This window comes from Coccinella septempunctata, chromosome 1 (assembly GCF_907165205.1).
Source record: "Coccinella septempunctata chromosome 1, icCocSept1.1, whole genome shotgun sequence".
In the NCBI taxonomy this organism is placed as follows: Eukaryota; Metazoa; Arthropoda; class Insecta; order Coleoptera; family Coccinellidae; genus Coccinella; species Coccinella septempunctata.
Window position 1 is genome coordinate 46,198,287 of NC_058189.1, and position 14,613 is coordinate 46,212,899.

General features: G+C 38.0%; 2 protein-coding genes across 3 annotated transcripts in view; both read left to right on the forward strand.

The window, feature by feature from the left end:
* LOC123320442 overlaps positions 1-14,613 on the forward strand; it is an 84,853-nt gene that overhangs the window by 38,433 nt on the left and 31,807 nt on the right. The window lies entirely within an intron of this gene.
* Positions 147-1,953, forward strand: LOC123320433. The gene is made up of 2 exons (XM_044907755.1): positions 147-1,709; positions 1,867-1,953. The coding sequence occupies exon 1, from the start codon at positions 355-357 to the stop codon at positions 1,474-1,476; it is 1,122 nt and encodes a 373-aa protein (XP_044763690.1). The 5' UTR covers positions 147-354; the 3' UTR covers positions 1,477-1,709; positions 1,867-1,953.

Genomic DNA, 14,613 nt, shown 5'->3' on the forward strand with positions numbered 1-14,613 from the left:
ATCCCTTATTTCCGAGATGTTGTTCACTTTTTTGAACCTTTGTATATTTTTTATAGTTATTTCTATCATTCAATTTTCTTTTTTTTTGAAGAATAGTATTATCTGATGATCATGAATTATATTCATGATATTTTATCTCCTGTCACTACATCATTCGAATACAATATATCGAATTCCAAAGATTTTGTAGACTTCGTCAAGGAAATTAGAGTACCTAAGGAAAGTGAATGGGTGTCACTCGACGTTATATCGTTATATACTAATATTCCTAAAGCCCTAGTTTTACACATTATAAAGAAACGATGGCAGTATATATCTGCATATACAACAATTCCACAAAATTTATTTTGCAAAATGGTTGAGTACATTTTTGACTCTAGTTACTTCTCCTTTAACGGTGTAATATATGTGCAGATTGATGGCGCAGCCATGGGAAATCCTGCTAGCGGCACACTAGCCGCCTTGGTTATGGATGAAGTAATAACGATAAGCTTAAGAACGCTGACCTTTGATGTCCACTTCATCAAATTATATGTAGATGACACTATTTTCTCAATACCGAAAGGGAAATCTGACGAATTACTCCTCAAGTTCAATAACGTTCATCATAAATTGCAATTCACCATTGAACGGGAGTCCGAGGCAACAATACCATTTTTGGATATACTGTTGATTCGGAACGAAGATGGAACTATAAGCACCAATTGGTATACCAAACCCACCTCGTCTGGTAGAATGTTGAACTACCGATCACAACACCCCACATCCCAAAAGATAGCAACGATAACAAACTTAATGTTCCGTGCTATTCACTTGAGTGATGAAAGATTTCACAGAGAAAATGAACTAAAAATAACTGAATTACTAACAAAAAATAATTACCCAACAACCTTGGTCAAACGTGTTCTCAATCAATATAAAAGAAAAGTGCTCACTGACAGTGCAGGCTCGAGAGGTGATGAACGAACCAGATATTACCGTTTTCCTTATATACAGGGTTTATCTGAAAACATGAGTAGAGCATTACAACAAACTAACCCTTCTACAAGACTGGCCTTCTATCCACTGAAATGCGTCAGTTCCCTCTTCTCGAAAATCAAAGACAAAACTCCAGATGATTTACAGTCGGAATTAATATACAAAATCCCTTGTAAAGACTGCAGCAGATGCTACATAGGTATGACCAAACAGTATCTTAAAAATAGAGTCTACCAGCACAGATATGATTGTAGAACCATTAATAAAGATAAAAATGAAAAAACCGCTCTAGCTGCCCATCACTTCAACGAAGACCACAATTTCGATTTCGAGAACGTCACCATCTTGGAAAAGGAAAAAAATTATAAAAGGAGATGTATCGGTGAGATGGTTCATATTTCTTTGAACGAGACGGTGAATTTGAGGACTGACGTACAGAATTTGAGCACAATATATCACAATATTTTAGAGAGGTATAAACGGATGATTCGTTCTTGAAGAATTTCAGGAACATACCTGCTACTGTGATATTAGATTACCATATGACGCTCGATGCTCTGTATACGTCAGATAATACGGAGTCTGGTTCAGTTGTTTATTGTAGGAAACGAAAGATTTTAAATAATTTTTATCTATTGACAAGTGGACCTTTATATTGAGTTTTTAAAAGAATTGACGACACAGTTTCATGTCCACCTCAGAATATTATGAGGGATAATCCATATGAATAGGTATGTGTTTTTAAGTATGTTTTTTATATTGCCCTATTGTATATTGTATTGTGTGGTATTGTATATTGTATTTTATTTCTACACCTACTAGATTATACTGTTTTTATATTATGGCACTATGTTGCGCCCCATATTTTCAATGTCGTTCTGTTTCCAGCCTTGAAAAAGACCAGAAATAAAGGTCGAAACGTCGGCATCTCATTAAGGATTTTTATTTTCCCCTGTCCTCTTTGCCACTACATGGTTGATTATAGTATTATCTGAGCTCAGTGCGGAAAATTTGGACACTTTTAGTCTATTCCGCAGATATTTTCTTGAAACTTTTACAACTATTATTAAAAAGGCTTAAAAAGGCGTTTGTAATACAATATTAATCAGTGAAAACAATAAAACTAAAAACAAATACGCACCTATTGAACTTTTCAGACAGTGTAACAAACAAAAATTATTCAATTTCTTACTTCCTATAACAAAATCACGTTCAACCCTCTCACTCCCAAACCGTTCTGATGGCGGCCAAAATAGTTGTTGTGCCATGTTCCGAGTATGTCGCAAGCTATTTACGATACCGGTAGCGCGAAATTTGTATTGAAATATTTGAGGTGGTTTGAGTCTCCTACCTGAACCATTCTCCCGGACTCCCCCTAGTTTACCGGTAGATCTGTATCGGTAGATGCACCAGTTCGGTAAATTCACTCTTTGGGCAAATACTACTCATCAAATTATAAAAAACATAAATACGGTACCTCTAGACGATGAAAGAAAAAAGAATACGAAATCCCGTCAAAATATACGTTTTGAAATATGCCCCTATAGAACTATCTGTGAACTGTGACCATTATATATTTTTGTCATTTGTTTCCACGAAAAAAATTGCGAAGAAATTTGTTGAAATCGAAAAAAAAAAACATGAAAGATACAACGGCTACAAGTCATTGGTCGTTTTCAATCACTAATGGCCAGTCAGATGTTACGCTCCTGTCTGTGCCGTTCACTTCACGTCAGCTGAACCTCTTCAATTCTATGGCTTCTTCTGATGACGTGTGAAACCTCGAACAGTCCTCATTTTTGGAATTTTTTAAACAAGTATTTCGAATATTTCTCGTATTGATTGTAAATCGAGGAGTGAAGCTAGAAATATCATTACGCTACCAACCAATAGCTGAATTTTTTGGCTTTCTCACTGCAGCACTCCACGTCGGAATCATACATTGACTTATAGTGTTTTTTATTTGTAAAACTAGTGCTGCACTGGTGCAGTTTTCATGTTCCATTGGTGTTCCGAGTGCAAAAAGTCATTTTTCGACACGGGATCTGAGAGCTCGTGCCAGTGTTGATGCAATTCGTGTTTAATTTTCATTAAAATAGCGTGCGTGTTCATGTCATATTAGTTACTAGGGTGATTCGTTAATATAAAAAACAGTCGAAAATACATCAGTCAATTCATCAGAAGCTTTTCAATTTTCTATCCTAAAATAATCAATTCTAAAAAGAATATTCGTTGAGTGACCAGGACCGACCTACAGTATTGTTCAATTCTTCGTTCCCTAATAAAAACCAGCAACACAAATATTTATGTGTTCATCTTATTGAATGGATACATAAATTTGGTCCTTCGAGCCGGATTTGAGAGTGAAGGTTGATTTCAATTCCTATCCCGAGGAATAGTGAAGAGGTTTGCTGTTTCATGGTTGGATTTTAATCACCCCCAGAAGACAGAGGAATCGGGTGACAGCTGGTTGTTTAATACTTCTACTGAGCGAGTTCATAGCTGGATTTTCGATAAGTAGCACTATCATCGTGCAAATTTCGTCTCATTTTTATTGAGCTTTGTTTTCTACTGTGCTTATAACAATAACAATGTCTGAAGATAATTCAAAATCGAGTGAAGTCGATGATGAAGTGAGAACTCTGATTAAAAACAGAGGTATAGTTAAAGCCAAGATGACTAGAATGGAAAATTGGTTCAAACAAGATAAACCTCTTGATATTGTTCAATGTAAATTACGTTTGGAACAACTAATGCAAATTTTCAAAGACTATGACAATTTTCAAACTGAATTAGAGGTTATGGATTATGAATCACATCATCAAGACAGAGAAATTATGGAAGATAAATATTTTGATTTGATTTCTTTTGTAACTAAAATTGTTAATCAGTCTGAGGACACTCAACAATCCAATTCTTCAACTGATAATCGGTCTACAATATCTCATTCAAGTATAAAGTTACCTGAAATTTCTATTCCAAATTTCTCGGGCGATATCAAACACTGGCCAAGCTTCTTCGAACTATTTACTGCACTGATAACAAATAATCAAAAATTATCTAATGTTCAAAAATTAATGTATCTGAAATCTGCTCTAACAGGGGAGCCATTACAACTCATAGAAAAAATTTGGAATGTGGAAGTGATCGGGTTGAACTTTCCCATAGCTATTAATACGTTGAGGGATAGATTCGATAATAAATACCTAATTGTTAACGCATATATAAGAAATTTACTGAATGTTCCATCCTTAACAAAAGGTAATGATAACAATCTGAGAAACTTTATTTCACAAATTAAAACAAATTTGGCAGCTTTAAACACCTATAATTTATCAGAAAAACTTACTGACTTGATCCTTATTCAAATTTTCACACAGAAGCTAGATTTTGGTTTAAGAAAAGAATTTGAAGGGGAAAGAAATGTTCGCGATTTTCCAACGCTCCCAGAATTTATACAATTTTTAGAAAGAAAATATAAGGTTCTCGAAAATTTGAGTGAGTCAACTCAAAATTCAAAATTAAATTCTTCGCACAAAAATAATAATACTTCTCGTAGTTCTTATCATGTTGATACTTCAGATAAAACTAAATTCTTCAAATGTTTCATCTGTGGTACCGATGAGCACAGAATATATTCCTGTAAAAGGTTCCTGAATTTATCTCCAAACTAGTATAGCCAGGAGATCCACCTTGTAGGTAGATTCACCTTTACTGGCAGATTCGCCTTTCGTCCGTAGCTCGGGCCTACGGCCCTCGCGATACGCCTTTTGTTCGTAGCTCGGGCCTTCGGCCCTCGCTCGATTCCCCTTTTATAAATATCTAGGCCAAAAACGATTTTTAAAAGCCCGATCGATTTAAGGCACCTCGTTCTGTGATCGCTGCCAAGCCGTCAAAACTGACGTTAACCTTTAAATCACACTCTGACATCGATTGTCAAAGTGCACTTTCACTTGATTTTCTCTGATAATCAACAGAAAATAATTTAATTTTGTGGAATGTCACTCGATTTTTAATAGACGTCAAAAATTTTCAAAATTCTTACGCTTTTTTTGGGAAATTTCGTTCGGGCTCCGGGAAAAAAAACAGGCCTATTTTAATTTCGGGTCCTTCGAGCTTAGTTCGACACCCATCCCGGCTTTCGAGCTACCGCGGATCTCTCAAGCTAATCAAATAACTTTGGCACCTTTTCGCGAAAATCGTGAATTTCGCGATTTTCTCACGCAATTTTCGGACACTTTTAGACGGGGTAAAAATACGATCTAGGCATTTTCGGAGAGCTCGATTCTTCTTCTAGCGTTCCATTTACCGCTCTACCCGGCCACGCGCCTTCGGCGCTCGCCATTTCAAATTTCCCATACCCTCCACCGACACTTCAACGTGGCAAAAAATTTGATACGATTCAGTGATCATTTTTTATCAACGTTATAGTATTAACTAGTATAGCCAGGAGATCCACCTTGTAGGTAGATTCACCTTTACTGGCAGATTCGCCTTTCGTCCGTAGCTCGGGCCTTCGGCCCTCGCTCGATTCCCCTTTTATAAATATCTAGGCCAAAAACGTTTTTTAAAAGCCCGATCGATTTAAGGCACCTCGTTCTGTGATCGCTGCCAAGCCGTCAAAACTGACGTTAACCTTTAAATCACACTCTGACATCGATTGTCAAAGTGCACTTTCACTTAATTTTCTCTGATAATCAATAGAAAATAATTTAATTTTGTGGAATGTCACTCGATTTTTAATAGACGTCAAAAATTTTCAAAATTCTTACGCTTTTTTAGGTAATATCGTTCGGGCTCCGGGAAAAAAAAACAGGCCTATTTTAATTTCGGGTTCTTCGAGCTTAGTTCGACACCCATCCCGGCTCTCGAGCTACCGCGGATCTCTCAAGCTAATCAAATCAAATTGGTACCTTTTCGCGAAAATCGTGAATTTCGCGATTTTCTCACGCAATTTTCGGACACTTCTAGACGGGGTAAAAATACGATCTAGGCATTTTCGGAAACCTCGATTCTTACTCTTGCGTTCCATTTACCGCTCTACCCGGCCACGCGCCTTCGGCGCTCGCCATTTCAAATTTCCCATACCCTACACCGACACTTCAACATGGCAAAAAATTTGATACGATTCAGTGATCATTTTTTATCAACGTTATAGTATTAACTAGTATAGCCAGGAGATCCACCTTGTAGGTAGATTCACCTTTACTGGCAGATTCGCCTTTCGTCCGTAGCTCGGGCCTTCGGCCCTCGCGATACGCCTTTTGTTCGTAGCTCGGGCCTTCGGCCCTCGCTCGATTCCCCTTTTATAAATATCTAGGCCAAAAACGTTTTTTAAAAGCCCGATCGATTTAAGGCACCTCGTTCTGTGATCGCTGCCAAGCCGTCAAAACTGACGTTAACCTTTAAATCACACTCTGACATCGATTGTCAAAGTGCACTTTCACTTAATTTTCTCTGATAATCAATAGAAAATAATTTAATTTTGTGGAATGTCACTCGATTTTTAATAGACGTCAAAAATTTTCAAAATTCTTACGCTTTTTTAGGTAATATCGTTCGGGCTCCGGGAAAAAAAACAGGCCTATTTTAATTTCGGGTCCTTCGAGCTTAGTTCGACACCCATCCCGGCTCTCGAGCTACCGCGGATCTCTCAAGCTAATCAAATCAAATTGGTACCTTTTCGCGAAAATCGTGAATTTCGCGATTTTCTAGCGCAATTTTCGGACACTTCTAGACGGGGTAAAAATACGATATAGGCATTCTCGGAAAGCTCGATTCTTACTCTTGCGTTCCATTTACCGCTCTACCCGGCCACGCGCCTTCGGCGCTCGCCATTTCAAATTTCCCATACCCTCCACCGACACTTCAACATGGCAAAAAATTTGATACGATTCAGTGATCATTTTTTATCAACGTTATAGTATTAACTAGTATAGCCAGGAGATCCACCTTGTAGGTAGATTCACCTTTACTGGCAGATTCGCCTTTCGTCCGTAGCTCGGGCCTTCGGCCCTCGCGATACGCCTTTTGTTCGTAGCTCGGGCCTTCGGCCCTCGCTCGATTCCCCTTTTATAAATATCTAGGCCAAAAACGTTTTTTAAAAGCCCGATCGATTTAAGGCACCTCGTTCTGTGATCGCTGCCAAGCCGTCAAAACTGACGTTAACCTTTAAATCACACTTTGACATCGATTGTCAAAGTGCACTTTCACTTAATTTTCTCTGATAATCAATAGAAAATAATTTAATTTCCTGGAATGTCACTCGATTTTTAATAGACGTCAAAAATTTTCAAAATTCTTACGCTTTCTTAGGTAATATCGTTCGGGCTCCGGGAAAAAAAACAGGCCTATTTTAATTTCGGGTTCTTCGAGCTTAGTTCGACACCCATCCCGGCTCTCGAGCTACCGCGGATCTCTCAAGCTAATCAAATCATTTTGGTATCTTTTCGCGAAAATCGTGAATTTCGCGATTTTCTCACGCAATTTTCGTACACTTCTAGACGGGGTAAAAATACGATCTAGGCATTTTCGGAAAGCTCGATTCTTCCTCTAGCGTTCCATTTACCGCTCTACCCGGCCACGCGCCTTCGGCGCTCACCATTTCAAATTTCATATACCCTCCCCCGACACTTCAACAAGGCAAAAAATTTGATACGATTCGGTGATCATTTTTTATCAACGTTATAGTATTAACTAGCACGGCCAGGAGATCCACCTTGTAGGTAGATTCACCTTTACTGGCAGATTCGCCTTTCGTCCGTAGCTCGGGCCTACGGCCCTCGTAATACGCCTTTTGTTCGTAGCTCGGGCCTACGGCCCTCGCAATTCGCCTTTCGTCCATAGTTCGATTCCCCTTTTATAAATATCTAGGCCAAAAACGTTTTCTCAAAAGTCCGATCGATTTAAGGCACCTCGTTCTGTGATCGCTGCCAATTCCGTCAAAACTGACGTTAACCTTTAAATCACACTCTGACATCGATTGTCAAAGTGCACTTTCACTCAATTTTCTCTGATAATCAATAGAAAATAATTTAATTTTGTGGAATGTCACTCGATTTTTAATAGACGTCAAAAATTTTCAAAATTCTTACGCTTTTTTAGGTAATATCGTTCGGGCTCCGGGAAAAAAAACAGGCCTATTTTAATTTCGGGTTCTTCGAGCTTAGTTCGACACCCATCCCGGCTCTCGAGCTACCGCGGATCTCTCAAGCTAATCAAATCAAATTGGTACCTTTTCGCGAAAATCGTGAATTTCGCGATTTTCTCACGCAATTTTCGGACACTTCTAGACGGGGTGAAAATACGATCTAGGCATTCTCGGAAAGCTCGATTCTTACTCTTGCGTTCCATTTACCGCTCTACCCGGCCACGCGCCTTCGGCGCTCGCCATTTCAAATTTCCCATACCCTCCCCCCGACACTTCAACATGGCAAAAAATTTGATACGATTCAGTGATCATTTTTTATCAACGTTATAGTATTAACTAGTAAGCCCATAGATCTACCTTTATTGATAGATCTACTTTTTTTGGCAGATCAGTATAGCCAGGAGATCCACCTTGTAGGTAGATTCGCCTTCATGGACAGATTCGCCTTTTGTCCGTAGCTCGGGCCTACGGCCCTCGTGATTCGCCTTCCGCCGTAGCTCGAGCCTACGGCCCACGCGATTCGCCTTTCGTCAGTAGCTCGGGCCTTCGGCCCTCGCCATTCACCTTCCGACCGTAGCTCGGGCCTACGGCCCTCGCTTTTAATGATATGCGAATACTATACAATACTGAGTATCACACATAACTCACAGCGTTCGATATATACAGGCATTGTCGCAAATTTCACGAAAAAATACAAATAATCTCATACACAGCTTAAAAATTGGCAAAAATCAGTTATATTCAGTTGGACAGAAGCCTTATAACGGAGATTCCATGCATTCAGTTCATCTTGAATAGAAACTTACAAAGTTCTTTCTTTACGATGAAACAAAAAACTAAGTTGAAATGAGAATAACTGGTCAAAAGTCTATAAAAGTAGAATTTTAACGCAAAAAAAACCACCCTGCTATTGTATTCCAATAATCATTATATCATTCCACTCAAATAAGTTATTCGAAAACATTTTTCCTTCCATCTGGAATGATTAACACGTTGACGGACAGTTGCGTCTATAGCCGTCAAGTTCAAGTTCACTATGTGACATGACGGCAATAGCCGTCCAATACGAAACGGTCGTTTTTAGACACTGCGGCTGTAGCAGCACAAATAAGCTGTGTCAATTTTCGAATTTCACTTGTTTCTACTGTCCGTCAACGTGTTAAATACAATAATCCTCGTACAATTATCAAAAAGCTTAAAAATTGGCCGAAATATGTTATATGGAATGGGAAAGAAGCCTAATTATAAAAATTTCAAGCATCATAATATTTAATTCAGTTTATTTTGAACAAAATCTACAAAATCCTTTCATCTACGATAAGAAAAAAAAACCTAACCTCAAATGACAAAAACTTGGCGAAAGTCTATACATATATAGAATTTTTATGTTAAAACTAAGATGTCTAAAACACTGGTGTGTGCACTTGTCACTTTTTGCAGGCATCAACAATTCGGAAAATCGGGGATATGGGATCAGTTTCGTGGCGGCGCCACCATGTCATTTGCTTCGTTCTGTCCTTTTTCTACCAAAGGAAGTCCAATGATACTCTCTCGTTTTATTTTGTTCTGCGTTTTGCGAATGTCGATCAACGAGTTCAAAATATGAACTGGCCCATTTTGTCAGCTGTTAAGGAATATTTGTGCTTTACAGTTCAATTTTCGTTGTAAAAACAAATCTGTCAATATTTCAACACTATGGGATAAGGGTTCGAAGGAGGATTTACTGTTCTTCTTCAAGATAATTTCCGTTTGACAACTTGAATTCGTGAGGGGGGTAATTCAATATGATTTTAATAAAACACAGTTGATTGGACAAACATCAAATATATTCAGTTGACGGAAAGGGAATTTTCACTATATCTACTCAGGAAGAATATTTGAAGAACAAACTCGAATTTATCACTTTCTGATTCTCAATACATGCTCACAATTCACATTACGTATTTCCAATACAGTTTCATTAAAATATTGGTGAAGTTGCCATAAAACTTAGCTATATCCTTCCCGAATGTTCGTTCATCTGATTTTGTCTGCCACAAATTCCAACAACACCGAATTATTAGCTGTAGTTCTTGATTGTCCATACAGAAACCTGAACTTACTGAACGACATGTTGAATAAATGAATGTTCTACACCCCTTTCTCGAAACTAATACATTTTCACACACCAATAATCGCTTATAAATACAACATATTCGTTAGTCGTAGGAAAGTATTCAAATTATTTTCAAATATCAATTGACAATGCTCTGTCAAATTCTAAACAGCGCTACCTACAGTGGGAAAAACGAAACTGGTCCGATATCCCCACGAAATTAAAAACAATATCGAATCAGTGAATACACCAGAGTTTTAGACATCTTAGTTAAAACTTACTCATAGATTGTGTTTCAATATGCTTTTTATCATCCCAATAAGCATTTTATTATTCCACTTGAATGAGTTATTTGAAAACATTTCTCCTATTATCTGGAATGAGTAAATATAATAATCCTTGTACACTAATCAAAAAGCTTAAAAATTGGCCAAAATCTGTCATATGGAATTGAAAAGAAGCCTTATTATGAAGATTTCAAGTATTATAACATTTCATTCAGTTTATTTTGAACAAAATCCTACAGAGTCCCTCTCTCTACGATAAGAGTAACAATCTTACCTTAAATGAGAAAACTTGACAAATGTCTATAAATATAGAATTTTAACGCAAAAACTCACTCATAGATTGTGTTTCAATAATCATTATATCATTCCAAATGAATAACTTATCTCAAAACATTTTTCCATAGATCTAGACTAAGAAAATCATCTCCGTACACTACCCAATTGCATGGAAGTTGTCAGAAATCTGTTGTATTCAGTTGAAAAAAAGCGAAATAGATCATTTACTTCACATAGAAACTATCCTGAATGATATGCTTTATAAACTTACTCTGAACTACCTCTTTTTTACCAAATAACACTGTCCGAGAAATGATATTATACATTTCTTGATCTGATAAATTTATATGTGCCTGAAAATAAATTTCAATTATGAAATATAGAATCTCCTGGTCGATTTTCTGTGCAGACTCACCCCCAAGAACCGTTTGTTATCTAGAAATTCTTATGTTCATACACCAAGATCAAAGATGTTTCTCATTCTGTGAGTTTGCATGTAATTTGATCTGAAGTACATTATGTAAACTTGACAAATGGATCATATATTTCAAATAGAAACTCTCCTGAACGAACTGCTTCAGGACTTTACCCCTGAAGAAGGATTTTCATTCCAAATACAGTCTCTCCGAGGGATGATAATTGCCATCCTAGGATTTTTTCATTTCTGTATCTGATAAATTGATATGTGCCTGAAAAAATAAGTATTATTAGTGACAAAATATACTATCAGTTATAATATTCGATCTCTCATACAGATTCACGTCCAAGAACTGTGTTTTATATCTCAGAATTCAATAATAACCTAACCTTCCGATTATGGAAAAAAGTTCAACTGTGATGAGAGCTTCGAAGTTTTATCGTACGGGGAGAAATGTAGTAAATATATTGAATATATCCTTTAATTTCAATAATAATTAAACCTTAAAAATTTGCATCAATTTTTTCACGGTCTGAATGAAACTGAATGAAACTGGCCTAAGGATCCCTCAACACTTGACAGGAAAACACGTTATAGGGATTGAAAAATTATGGAAATTTTAAAATTTTAAGTTATTTTTGGTTGAATAGTGACCTCGACTTTCCTAATATAAATTTATTTTGGCAATTTCAACGCTAAAAATCACGGAATGACTAAAAATATTCAGGGCCAAAACGAAGGTTATGAACGGTGCTTAACTGAGGTGGTTTCGTAATATCGAAAATTGCAAACTTACCTGTACATATTGAGCCGAAATATGGGTACCTGGAGATGCTACAGGCAATGGAGAATGATTCTCTAGCATTTATCTTCCCTATTTTGGCATTATTCATATAATAATCGACTCGAGTTTCCGAAAACTGCAAAAACCCCTTTCGAAACGTCAGAAGTGAAATTACCTCTATGCTCTTGGAAATTAATTTATCAAATTTTCGTAGACGTCAAAAATTTTCAAATTTCTTACGCTTTTTTGGGAAATTTCGTTCGGACTCCGGGAAAAAAAACAGGCCTATTTTAATTTCGGGTCCTTCGAGCTTAGTTCGACACCCATCCCGGCTCTCGAGCTACCGCGGATCTCTCAAGCTAATCAAATAACTTTCGCGAAAATCGTGAATTTCGCGATTTTCTCACGCAATTTTCGGACACTTTTGGACGGGGTAAAAATACGATCTAGGCATTTTCGGAGAGCTCGATTCTTCTTCTAGCGTTCCATGTACCGCTCTACCCAGCCACGCGCCTTCGGCGCTCACCATCTCAAATTTCCCATACCCTCCCCCGACACTTCAACGTGGCAAAAAATTTGATACGATTCGGTGATCATTTTTTATCAACGTTATAGTATTAACTAGTATAGCCAGGAGATCCACCTTGTAGGTAGATTCACCTTTACTGGCAGATTCGCCTTTCGTCCGTAGCTCGGGCCTTCGGCCCTCGCTCGATTCCCCTTTTATAAATATCTAGGCCAAAAACGTTTTTTAAAAGCCCGATCGATTCAAGGCACCTCGTTCTGTGATCGCTGCCAAGCCGTCAAAACTGACGTTAACCTTTAAATCACACTCTGACATCGATTGTCAAAGTGCACTTTCACTTAATTTTCTCTGATAATCAATAGAAAATAATTTAATTTTGTGGAATGTCACTCGATTTTTAATAGACGTCAAAAATTTTCAAAATTCTTACGCTTTTTTAGGTAATATCGTTCGGGCTCCGGGAAAAAAAACAGGCCTATTTTAATTTCGGGTTCTTCGAGCTTAGTTCGACACCCATCCCGGCTCTCGAGCTACCGCGGATCTCTCAAGCTAATCAAATCAAATTGGTACCTTTTCGCGAAAATCGTGAATTTCGCGATTTTCTCACGCAATTTTCGGACACTTCTAGACGGGGTAAAAATACGATCTAGGCATTTTCGGAATGCTCGATTCTTACTCTTGCGTTCCATATACCGCTCTACCCGGCCACGCGCCTTCGGCGCTCGCCATTTCAAATTTCCCATACCCTCCACCGACACTTCAACGTGGCAAAAAATTTGATACGATTCAGTGATCATTTTTTATCAACGTTATAGTATTAACTAGCATGGCCAGGAGATCCACCTTGTAGGTAGATTCACCTTTACTGGCAGATTCGCCTTTCGTCCGTAGCTCGGGCCTACGGCCCTCGCGATACGCCTTTTGTTCGTAGCTCGATTCCCCTTTTATGAATATCTAGGCCAAAAACTTTTTTTTAGAGCCCGATCGATTTAAGGCACCTCGTTCTGTGATCGCTGCCAAGATAATTCCGTCAAAACTGACGTTAACCTTTAAATCACACTCTGACATCGATTGTCAAAGTGCACTTACACTTAATTTTCTCTGATAATCAATAGAAAATAATTTAATTTTGTGGAATGTCACTCGATTTTTAATAGACGTCAACAATTTTCAAATTTCTTACGCTTTTTTAGGTAATATCGTTCGGGCTCCAGGAAAAAGAACAGGCCTATTTTAATTTCGGGTCCTTCGAGCTTAGTTCGACACCCATACCGGCTCTCGAGCTACCGCGGATCCCTCAAGTTAATCAAATCAATTTGGTACCTTTTCGCGAAAATCGTGAATTTCGCGATTTTCTAACGCAATTTTCGGACACTTTTAGACGGGGTAAAAATACGATCTATGAATTTTCGGAAAGCTCGATTCTTCTTCTAGCGTTCCATGTACCGCTCTACCCGGCCACGCGCCTTCGGCGCTCGCCATTTCAAATTTCCCATACCCTCCACCGACACTTCAACATGGCAAAAAATTTGATACGATTCAGTGATCATTTTTTATCAACGTTATAGTATTAACTAGTATAGCCAGGAGATCCACCTTGTAGGTAGATTCACCTTTACTGGCAGATTCGCCTTTCGTCCGTAGCTCGGGCCTTCGGCCCTCGCGATACGCCTTTTGTTCGTAGCTCGGGCCTTCGGCCCTCGCTCGATTCCCCTTTTATAAATATCTAGGCCAAAAACGTTTTTTAAAAGCCCGATCGATTTAAGGCAGCTCGTTCTGTGATCGCTGCCAAGCCGTCAAAACTGACGTTAACCTTTAAATCACACTCTGACATCGATTGTCAAAGTGCACTTTCACTTAATTTTCTCTGATAATCAATAGAAAATAATTTAATTTTGTGGAATGTCACTCGATTTTTAATAGATGTCAAAAATTTTCAAAATTCTTACGCTTTTTTAGGTAATATCGTTCGGGCTCCGGGAAAAAAAACAGGCCTATTTTAATTTCGGGTTCTTCGAGCTTAGTTCGACACCCATCCCGGCTCTCGAGCTACCGCGGATCTCTCAAGCTAATCAAATCAAATTGGTACCTTTTCGCGA